Source organism: Hyposmocoma kahamanoa, unplaced genomic scaffold (assembly GCF_003589595.1).
Source record: "Hyposmocoma kahamanoa isolate Upper Pololo Valley unplaced genomic scaffold, ASM358959v1 102, whole genome shotgun sequence".
NCBI lineage: Eukaryota > Metazoa > Arthropoda > Insecta > Lepidoptera > Cosmopterigidae > Hyposmocoma > Hyposmocoma kahamanoa.
Genome location: NW_020653337.1, coordinates 2,667,461 through 2,679,727, shown reverse-complemented (window position 1 = coordinate 2,679,727; position 12,267 = coordinate 2,667,461). Strand labels below are relative to the sequence as shown.

The 12,267-nt window shown below is 36.0% G+C and overlaps 1 protein-coding gene across 4 annotated transcripts in view; it reads left to right on the top strand.

Annotated features, from left to right (window-relative positions):
* LOC113237063 (SUN domain-containing ossification factor) overlaps positions 1-12,267 on the top strand; it is a 116,671-nt gene that overhangs the window by 97,843 nt on the left and 6,561 nt on the right. Inside the window, exon 1 of one of the 4 annotated variants that reach the window (XM_026473338.1) lies at positions 10,201-10,744. The exons of the other annotated variants lie outside the window; for them this stretch is intronic. Coding sequence (XP_026329123.1) covers positions 10,653-10,744 — 92 coding nt within the window. The 5' untranslated portion in view covers positions 10,201-10,652. Of the gene's footprint in view, positions 1-10,200; positions 10,745-12,267 lie in introns of those variants that run through there. 4 annotated transcript variants of the gene reach the window in all.

Sequence of the window (12,267 nt, the reverse complement as noted above, 5' to 3'; positions counted from 1 at the left end):
GGCTCTTAGGCAACTACGTGATAGTTTCGCCATAATTTCGCATAAATTCGCCATAATTTATTCTTTTTTGTAGACCTAACGGAAACTGTCGTACTTAACGGAGGTTATTAAAAATAAAAGTATCGTCAGTGGTTACGTTTACGACACAGCCAGGCTTCGGTCGGGTGGCTTCAATAATAGTTACCTACGTCACCTGTAGGACGTTGACCCTTGGAAGGTTCTTTACATCTCAATCTATTTATTTGATTGAAATTAGGATTTGCCAGAATTATTGCCGTTGAACTTTTGAGCTTTTTGTTATAATTTAATACAAGGATCGAAATTCGTTCGATCTGACAGAACTTGCACCTGCGTGTGTATGCCAAACTAGGGCCACCACTCTACCAACTAAGCTTCAGATCGAGGCAGCTCCCATATCTTTTCTACTAAATTTTGTTTATGGTGACTCTCCCTGTTAACTTCTTGGTTATACAGGAAGAGCACTATAACTTGTGCAAGCATGCCTGCATAGAGACCTACTCAGTCAGGTCCTGACCCCAGATCGGCCGGTTTGCACGGACTTCATCCGATTCTCAGAGGGATAGGAGAGCCGCCTCCGGTGCACGTACAGTACCCTCCCTATTTTCAAGTGCCGGAGCTGCAGGTAATCCCGTTGCATATTGCGCAACTAACGGTTGCCACCGCTAATACGTTGATTCTGACTCCACAACTAAAACTCCTCTTTGGTGGCGGAGCTATAAGACACGCACGGGCACAGACTCCCCCCTCCCACAACGAGAGAGTTTGGGCTCCTTACGCGAGCTCGATGTGGATTGGGAACTTCACACAATCCTTGAATAGTAGCAATAGAGCTCCTTGTAATAGAGCTCGTCCAAGGAAATACTGCTTACCTTACCTATTTCTGCCGCCAAGCAGTTTTTATTAATTACTGCGTTCAGGTTTGGAAGGGTTAAAGGTACTGATGAAATTGCAGGCACATGGGACTTGTCAACTTATGTCTAAGTTTGATGTGCGCTGTAGCAGTGCTCCTGTTATGCAACTGTTATGGATAGGCGTGTCGCTTACCACCAGGCGCACGACTTGTCCGTCCTATGACTTGATATTATAAAAAATAATTTGTGGTTGTCTATGTATGTGTCCTTAGCACTCGCGATAAAGGGTTTCCCTAATACGGGGCTATGAGTGTGTACGTTGTTTTTTGCCTTTTATTTTTAATCTTTCTGGGATTATCGATAAAGGCATTATCTACTTTATGTGCATTACATGAAGCTTAATTTAGGTAAATATACCTATTTCGATCTCAGCTAATAAGTAAAATGGATGGATATAATCATAGATCCATTGATACAAAATTCAATAGTGATTCAATTGGACCAAATCACGGGCTTATAAACGTGTAAAGGGGCATTAAAGTAGATTTAAGGGAGAAATTCTATCCAGATATCACTAAAGCTACTGTCGCCACACCCAGAAGGGATCGCCCACAAAGCGGTCACAAATCACTTTGCGCCTGCGGAAATTTCGCGTAGGCCGTCGCATTACCGTAAATATGCCTATACTGGGCCAGGCTTGCACTAAATTGTACTTTATATCGCATATTTAATGTACATAGCAACTAATCTAAAATATTACACGAATATAATATATTATTGATTCAGAATAATAATGTAGCAGGAAACCACACTAATTGCCTGGTCTCAAACTATGAATTTTTCTGTATTACGACTACCAGTGTAACGGAAACCACTCTGGGACAAATTCTACCACACCCAGACCAGAATCAGTTCAGAAAAGTTAATTTCACAATTTGGTCCTACCGGCAATCGAACCCATGACCTCATCCAGCGCCCACAGTATAAACCGTGTGGCCATCAAGGCCGTCAAAAAATAGCAAAATCAAAGAACGTACGAGCCAAATATGAGTGAGAGTGTGAGAGAGACCCCATTTAACATGACAAACGATATACTCGTATAGTGTCAAATTACACTCTTTTTTTTTTTCATTTATTTTCGCAAAAATGTTCTTTCCTAATTTCATCTCTTCATTATTGAGTAAGATAAGACGTCTGCGAATAATACACTTTTGTGATTTGTCACTTTAGGAAAGACGTAAATCATAAACGTATAAAATAAATTATAATGGACCCAAGTCACTGCCCTGTGGAACGCTAGTACGTTTGTAGTTAGTTATTAATTGATTGACTATTACGACACGTAAGTTTTATTATCTACCCAGAAACTGAAACCTGTAGCTGGTGGTCGTTAAGTTATAATTTAGACGTAAAGTTCGCGACGCCCAAAAAAGCTATAATGTTATATCAAAAAGGCCTTTTCTGTGTTAACGTGTCCCATTTTTGTTTTTCACTTTCCGCCAGATTAAACATGAGACTACCTATAAAAGAAAAGTACGATCATTGCGACGCTGCTGCCCTGCCTATCTCCCATACCCATGGATTCACATCACGGTTTGTGGTTCACGATATTTAAGGGGCGATGACACCTAATACTAACATTTTTAATTTAGCGACCCGTCTTCTCGATATTACCTGTTGTAATTGCTATTTGTGACTTAAATTGAATATGTCGACGAGCTTGTTAAATGAAAAATTATTTGGTTGACAGCACTATAGGCAATGGACAGGGAGTTTACAGAGAATTAGTGCTAGTAATCCATGACTTGTTAATTGGCTAGGACAAGTTAAACGTTTGATTTTATCAATTTTAGGTTTATGAGTGCTAAATTTGTAATTTGTATATCACTTTTTTGATTATTTACAAAAAAAGCGCAAAATTTGGGAATAATAAAAAAATATTCGTATTGATGGGTATCGGCAGACCTTACAAATTTTGCAGACATTTAAGGGGTAGTCTATATTAAAAGAAGGATCGTGCAGAGCCGTCTTTCACTGTTGAATGATTATAGAAGCACTCGCTAAAATGTTGTGTAATATAAAATGTCGCTCTGTACAGTCGTTATCGTAGGCATTAACCGAAGCGAAGTGATCGGGCTAGCAAATTATTTATGTGTTCATGCTACATCCTCGACCTCACCGTCAATTTCCATCAGGTGAGATGGAAGCCAAATGCGCACTTATTTTTAATAATAAAAAAAAAAGTTTTGGAAATCAGTTACCGTGCGATTTTATTAATTACCATTTTATATTTGTTACAATTAAAAAACATATTAAATTACAAACTCAAATTCAATTAATCATTTATACAATAGGTAAAATTTTTACACTTGAATACGTCATTTTTTTAGCAACTGCTCGTTCACTGCGCTGACCTCTCTGAGAAGAACGAGCAAGAAACTCTGGGGATTGCTCTTTTCAAATAAACTTAAATGTTATGGAATACACTTTGAATCATATTTGTGTGGAATCTAGACAATTGTTGTCTTTCCATACATCTTTATCTAACACATACACTTCAATTTTGTAATATGACTTTTCAATTAAAATACTTTTACTTACATTAAGTTTTACAAAAAAAAATCCTTTTCATAATAAATCAAAATGGCGGACAAAAGATTTTCGTTTAACAAAGATGATAATTTGAAACTGCAGTACTGATTAATAACTTTTAATTGATTCATTCTAATTTCCGTTTAATTAAAAAAAATTGCTGAAAAATTTAAATTGTGAAAATAAAATATTTTGTAAAACGTATGTGGCAAAAATTCTTTGGTGAATTATAATAAAGTAATTAATATTAATAACTTTTATAGCTGTACTAAAAATTAAGGTAGTTTGCATTTATATTAAATATAACCGGTTAATGACTGTACCATCCCAGTCAGCCATTACCCATGGAACATGTAAAAGGGCCTGAAATGTTGGTTTGATTTAGATAAGAAAAAATATGTTCTTATTAAATGTGTAACAATCGTGAAAACCTAAGAACTCGAAAGAAGATTATTGTTGTTGATAATTTGATTTTGTCATAAATCTACTAAAGTTACGTTTTAAAGATTTTTTAATACTTTCTGTATTTACGGTGTTACTTTTTATAATTTTAGTGAAGTACATATTAAAGTTTAAAGTCACGGGCAATCAAACAGCAATAAAACAAAATTACACAATAATTTTGTACCAGTAAAGCTCCTTGTGAACGAGTTCGTCCAAGAAATACTGCCATCTTACCTACTCCTGCCGCCAAGCAGTAATGTCAGCATTACTGCATTCCAGTTTTGAAGGGTAAGGGTGCTGGTGAAATTACAGGCATTGCGACTTGTCAACTTATGTCTCAAGGTGACAGGGCAGTGTCAGTGTCCCGCAGATCTTTGCGATTTGCAAAGAGTGAGCGTGTAGTTTACCATCAAATGCACGACTTGTTCATTCCGTCACTTGATATTATTTAAAAAAATTACAACTTAAAAAAACCTACCTCAAAAGTTTGCTTACCCGCTTTCATTTGTGTTTGTTACATCTGTTTGCCAAGTTTTATTAAAATCGGATAATGGAACGTGAGTGATATCCGATAAACTGGATTCATCCCGAGATATTATCCTTTGCATGTAATCACTATTGAGGTACCCCGTTTCCAACAAAAAAATAACCATCGAAATTGGTTCACAAATCGATGCCTTACTTTCTCAAACTCGTATCTTATGAAGAGTGATTTATTTTAAATTTCTAATCAAGGTTGTTAATTAGGATGCATTACTTTAAGAATAAAAGCCATTGTGTGAATATGAAGGAAATGTGATATCAGCCTGCAATATTTGTATATACAATCCATTTTTTACATTTCAGTAACTTTGTGCTTTAAGATACGAGTTTGAGAAAATGAGGCGACGAAATGTCAAACACAAAAAAATTTCGGAACGAGAACCTCCTTTTTGGAGCCCGGTTAAAAACAAACAACAAAATGACAAGGTATCGACAAAATAGCAAAGAAAACAACAAATTACTTGTTTATCTTCGTATATTTAATATTTGCGTCGTGTATTTATTTGGTACATTAATAAATTAATTTACAAGACACGTTAATATCAAAATTGTAGATGAATTTTAATAGTCAAGTTTCAAATTTTATTAGGTTTCCGATTTGATTGCGCGTGAGTGTATATTTCTGGTTAGTTTTCTCGAATTGATTTCGGAGGCTTATTATTTAAGTATATTACCGTAATGCTACACTCAAATATTAAGTAATACTTCATGATAATATTCAAGAATATTTAAATAATAAAAATTGCCACCAATATTAGGTAGAGAAAATTAACCTGAAAATTACCCTGTTAACCATTGACCTGTTAACCTACCATTATACTTCAACCTAACAGTTTCTGCTTGACAACCATTCATCAAATGTTTATGCTGTGTCTAGAAAGCAGCCGAGCGCGTAAACGAGAGCTGAGCTCTTAAAATGTGATGGATAGTCTACGGACAGTATTTTCACTGGAAAATGAACCACTATCTAGAAAATTTATTGTTTATATACTGTACGTTAACTACTTATGCCTGGTTATATATTGTTTACGTTTGTTAGGCTAATTATTCTGCTCTAGACTCCGTGTTAAAGTTTATTCCTGATTGAAAGTATTTTGTATGAGAATGATTATAATTCGTTACTTTCAAGAAAAAGTTGACAGCGTACTTTCTTACTGAACTCTTTGTATTTAATGGTCTTGTTTTTATTACATATTTTTGTTATGTATGTGTACCCTATATATGTATATAAGATGTATGTTTTTTTTATATTAATATTAAGTGACGGGACAAAGTCGTGCGCGCCTGATGGTAAGCTACACGCCTATCCATAACAGTTGCAGTGCCACTCAGAGCTTTAAATCGCAAACTGAGACATAAGTTGCCAAGTCCCATGTGCCTATGATTTCACCAGCACCCTTACCCTTCAACTCCGGAACGCATTAATACTGACATTACTGCTTGGCGACAGAAATAGGTAAGTTATGTGTATGTATATGGATGCTATTTATTATGTTTCATAATAATACTTACGTAAGTAACGATTTTTTTGTTATTTTATTTATGTAGTTTATTATATTTCTTTATCACTCACTGCCCTGGGTTGGGTGGAAGAGAAATCTTTTTGAGAGATAACTCCACCTTTGCTCACCTTCTGTTAAAGTAATATTTCTGTTGTATTTATTTGGTGCAATAAATAATATGATAGTTAGTCCTTTACTTAGTCCCACTGCTGGGCACGGGCGTGGGCCTTTTCCCACTTCTCTTATGAAAGAGTTCGTCTCAGGACACACTTGTCACCTTACCTGTTTCTGCCGCCAAGCAGTAATATGAGCATTACTGAGTTCTGGAAGGGTAATAAGGGTGCTGGTGTAATTACAGGTACATGAGACTTATCAACTTATGTCTCTGGGCGCATTTATTTGACATGAATTTAATCGCGCTCACGCGGTCGCAGCGCGGTAACCGCGTCGCCGCCGCGCAACGACCGCGTGCGTCTAACTGTCATGGCAAAGTACGCTCTATTTATTTAACCTTTACGTTTTAACTTAAATGAGCATCCCGGGCGCGCGGGCGAGGTTGGCTTTTCTTTAGTCCACGCGGCGACCGCGCCGCGGCCGGGCAGAAATTTAAATGTTGTCGCCTAGTAGTAGCTATTAATGTACGTGAAAGCGTGGCAACTGGGGGATCAGGGTGATGGGCGCAGTGGCAGTGCCCCTCAGACATTTGTAATTTAAAATTTTGAGTGGCACTGCAACAGTTATTGACAGACGTGACGCTTACCACCAGGCCCACAACTTCTTCGTCCTTAAAAAATGTACTTAAGTATTTGAATTTGTTGGTTCTCGTATATAAAACTCCGTGAGAAATTTGTGTACTCACGACAGCAAAATTGATGGGACATTAATAACCGTTATATTTTAAATTGTGACATAGCGACAATGATAATTAGGAAATAGATAATTGTATTCTTGTATAACTAAATTGTATAAATCGAATGATGCACGCTGATAAAATACAATACAGAGTCTCTATTATTCTTCGACTTACGTAATAATTATATAACAGATAAGGTAAATTTTAATTACTCGTATTACGCAAAATTTTATGAATTTGTTCTAGTGTAAATGTAACGTTATATAATACGATCGATTTCGTTTAACAAATTGGTGAAATTACGATTTTTATGAAATAACACTTATTTCCGATTGATGCAATTCGTAGAGCTATTTTGAATAATTATTAAGAAAACTATATAATCGCATTTAATGGAAAGTGTTGTACAACAATCTACTAGCAGCAGAGCTACTTGTGAAAGTGTTCGTCCAGGGAAGTACTACCACTTTACCTATTTCTGCCGCTAAGCAGTAATGTAAGCATTACTGCGTTCTGGTTTTGAAGGGCATCGTACTTGTAAATTACAAGCACATGGAACTTGTTAACTGATGTCTCAGGGTGACGGGCGCAGTGGCAGTGCCCCTCAGATCTTTGCGGTTTAAAACTCTGAATGACACTGCAACTGTTATGAACAGGCGTCTAACTTAACACGTTGTTCGTCCCGTCATTGGTATCATGAAAAAAAATATATAGTAGGAGTTAGGGAATTTGTTACAGACATCGAACCGGTGCAAAACTGCAAATATTAAATGGTCAATATTTCGCATATTTCGCATGTTTACCTTACCGTTATCACGAACATCAATAACTTCCAATTAGCAACAAAAATAGCTACGCATACATAACTGTATGACATAATCTGTAGTTTTTATATAAAACAGCTGATGACAAGTAGGTAGTTAGGTAATTACCGCGCCAGGTATTTTGTTTACTTGTTCCGAAATAGATTTACTAACGGATAATTTTAAGTGCAACAACACTTTTAGTCCATGAGCAGGATGATATTTTTTCTTTTCGTTGTCCTTTTTTTTACGGCCCCGCACTAATTAAACCCTGTGTCGCGAGTGCCATGGACACACACATAGAAGACCACAAATTACACCTAATCTCGCGAAAGAAATCAATGTAGGCCATACGAACAAATAAAGTGGCGCGCGTGCAAAGTGCCTCTAAGCGGATTATTGCTTCTTTTTTTAATAATACTGGACACGTGGCTACTGTTGCTTTGGAGAATCATTGTACCGTGATTAGTGATTGGTACACGACCATTTGTTTGCCGGACGTTATTGACAAACTCTGTAAAAATAACCGTAAACGCCGTATCATAATAAGGATGAGCCATACCGCGTATAGTCCCGACCTGGCATCTTGTGGCAACGATTTTCATCACCTGAAGAGGCAGTCGAAGAGTATGAAAAATATATTTCAGAGATTGTCACGAAGGAGTGGCATAAATGTTTTCAAAATTGGTTCTTTCGTATGAAAAAGTGAATTAACGCTAAAGGAGAATATTTTGAGTAACAATAAATTAATTTCTGACCATTTACAATATTTTTTTTCTTATTCATTCCGGAAACTTATAGTGCGCGTCACGTAGAAGAAGTAATCGATCTCAAACACTTATGAAAACGATGTACCTACTTACAGCGATATCATTTATGCAATTGACGGGGGCAATCACAGTTTATGCGTTGTACTCGTTAGTTGTGTTATGTACCACTTTAGATAGCAATGTGGCACAAAGATACCCTGTGCATAATTGTTTAGTGAATTCTAGAAAAATATTTATACGTGCGCTTTTATTATGCAACTATTCGATACCAGAAATATCAATTAACGTAAAGGACATTTTGTCGAAAATGACTTGAGAAATGAGCATATGTATATCATTGGATTCGGAAGTTCCCGCTCTATCGATTGGTATTATTAACATTTTGGAATGCATAGCATGCATAGCATGTCTCTTACGTTACTAATACCTTTACAATAGAATTACGTTATGCTCGACGGTTTACACATAAAATATTAGTAACGTAAGGCATAACTAAATATCTTTTTTAATGTAAGGGACATGCTATATTTTAAACCACTGGGCATTCCTAAATCTTTCGCTTATAGCATGAAAGAAGTGGAATTTCTAAGAAACTTTGCTCTAGACACAATCAAAATTGGAGCTGACAGTAAAAAGTTATAGACAGATTTAAAAAAATAAAATCGCTTTTTGGCTCTCCTGAAAAACCATGGTTTGTCCCTTACATTAATTGATATTTCTGTTGTCGTATTACTTCAAACTCCATTACTTACAAACCGATACATACATACCATCATATATATATAGGTGGGTATCTATGTTGTATTTTCTTGTTGTTTACACGATCGAAATATCATTTCTCTCTGCAATGACAGGCCTTTTGGGCGAAAAATATTCTTCTACCAGCTTTTCAATATTATTGATTGATGTCTGTTCAATAATTAGATCTTAGGCTTCTGTACCGATGGCAGCCACGAAATATTTAAATTGTTCGGCTGGTTTGACGACATTGATCGTAAACCACGCTATCAAACATGTCATGTACGTTGACCATCGGTCTACATGCGCCTTAAATTCTTTTAAACCGTTCATATCCTTTGCACTATTAAACGTCATATTAACACGGTCTTTTTATTTAAACTTTGACATTTTCACTGTGTCCTAGTCGCCAGATGGTTTATACAAGGAAATTAGGTAAGTGACAAAATGCCATTGAAACTACGCAATGCGAGACTAACTTTTATGTCAAAAGTTGACAGATAATATAATATTAATAGATACCCACATATATACCACAACATTCCTATCTTCCACTACGCTAGGCAGAGCCCGTGAATCTTGCTACGCTCCTGACAAGCCTGCCGCCTCCTCCTATAGCGTCATTATCTTCATACTTACCGGTTTATTCTCAGTACTTTTAACAGGACCTTTTTTAAAGACATACCTAATCTGACCGAGATTACGTCGTGGTCTATCTTTCCTCGCGTTGTCGTCCACATTCCTTGAAGTAGGGTTGATTTAAAAAAATAAAATGATATCACTAATTACAGGTTTCTTACCACGATATGACATTATTATTTTTCACGCTCCATAGTCACGGGTTGACTGGCCAGCGGCAGACCTGTAACTAGTGATAATGAATCGGAAACCTGTAATTAGTGATAATCGTTTAGTGAATAAAAAAATTAAATATAATGTTTTTAGGCTTTCGTGATTGCTTCAGATCTCCCATGGCATTGACATGTTTGAAAAAAAGAAATAGGTATACGCAATTTATATTAAAAAAAAAAATAGTTTCATTTCCGATATAAAATGTGGACATTATTTTTGTTCCCTTATATTACAGAACAATAATCGCGCTATGTCAGCTCATACGCGCGGACGTTTACCTAGCAAAAACTACATGACTCACGAACAGACAATCACAGACAGTGTTTTAGTACGACAGATCTGTTGCATCAACAGTCATTGTGTCAATTCAACAAACATCCTCGTGGGAAATTAAGACACCGTATCACAATCTTGGATAGCTATTAGCAGCTATCTGCGGCAAAGTGAATTGTGTATAGAAACAAAAGTGCTTAAGGCACTAAAAACGAACTTCATATTATATAAAGTGAAGCGTGTGTTTACGGTACATGTCGAACTTAATATTGGACATAAGAGTGTACTGGCGAAGTGACCGGACGTTCAATCTTGGGTGTTAAAAGGAGGTTACTTTACCAGTGAGTCGTGTAGAAAGGGGTAGCGGGATAGGTGTGTGGGCGCGTGGCCAATGCGGCGTCGGCGGGACTATGTCGCCTGCGCGCGCGCTTCTTGCGGCGCTGCTACTGTGCCAGTTGCTGGCGTACGGTGGCCACCAAGGACTCACCAAGATATTTTACACGTAAGATTTAAATAATAGCAAAATATACCTTAAGAATTATTAAAATCGATTTCATTGCCCAATTAAAATTTCCTGCTACATTTCGCGTGACAATTAAAGCAGTGTGATTGGTCACTTGCTACTGCATATCACGCGATATTTAATACATTTCATTGGATAGTTTTGACGTTCAACTTGCGTTTTTGTCACGTGATATAAAAGCAATGTTATTGATTTTATTTATTATATTTTAAATCAATTATATTATATTATGATAACCACTGATTAAAAGTCACAATAATTAACGACATATAATATAAAATGTTGAATGTTAACAACCTGCCGATAAACGAACCTATTAAAGAGATTTATTTACAAAGTAACATTGAATTACTTCTAAAATATATCCACAACTTTCTACCTTGATTCTACGCGTCTAAGCACCTCAGATGAGGCCTTGTATTGCTTATACCACGTCAAAACGAACACTTTTTTAAATAAATGTTTTCCTATGTATATTTTTTTAATTTTACGCAAAAGAATGTCATATAACAAAAAAAACCACGATTTTTTTTAGATGCAAGAAATCACAAAAAACGTCGTTGGGGCGATTGTTCAAACAAATGAGTCTTTCTTGTCTAAATTAGTCGTCAAAATAAAACAAATGAATCAATTTTGAAGATCTTAAATCTTTCTATTTTAGTTGGTAAAATTAATATTTGCGTTTTTCTTAATGAACCAATTTACAATAATAATAATAACGCACACACTCAACATAGCCCGCACTAGGGAAACCCTGTGTCGCGAGTACCATGTACACATACATAGACAACTACAAATTACACCCAAACTCACGAAAGAAATAAATATAGGCCATACAAATATTTCTCCCGGCCCGGAAATCGAACCTGAGACCTCTGAGTGGCAGTCACGCACGGTAACCGCCACGGAGGCAGTTAATAAAGAAAAAACGTGTTCCAACTTCAATTCTAAACAAATTGTGAAAATTTGAAAATGGAACTCAAACCGGCTCTATATTTTATTCTTTTAACAGTGTGCGTTTTCGCGAATACTACTTTGATTATATGCATCTGTTAAATTAAAAAAAAATCGGAATCATCGAAAGGTTAGCTGGTAGGTGTATCTGCCAAATTAAAAAAAAATCGGAACCAATCATACAAATCTCTTTATGGGATAAGCTCGATTTGGCACACTAACAATTTTTAAAATTTATAATTTGTTTTGTGGCACAATAAATTACTTACATACGTACAAACATCGATTAAAAAAGTTTGGTTTGTGGTGGATTCAGCGACATATAGTATTTTTAACGTAAATTATGTTATATTTTCAGTAGATAAGATAACATCATCTTTTCTGGTAGACACTTTATGATACCTTCTTTTTCGATCTCTATTTGGCTTAAAAAGGGAAAAGGCATTGTTATTCTCGCGTGACACAACGTATTGTTGTCCACTACTGTTTGTCATCACGATTAAAATCTATACAACTTCCCTCCATAAAAAATTAAAATAATTATAGCA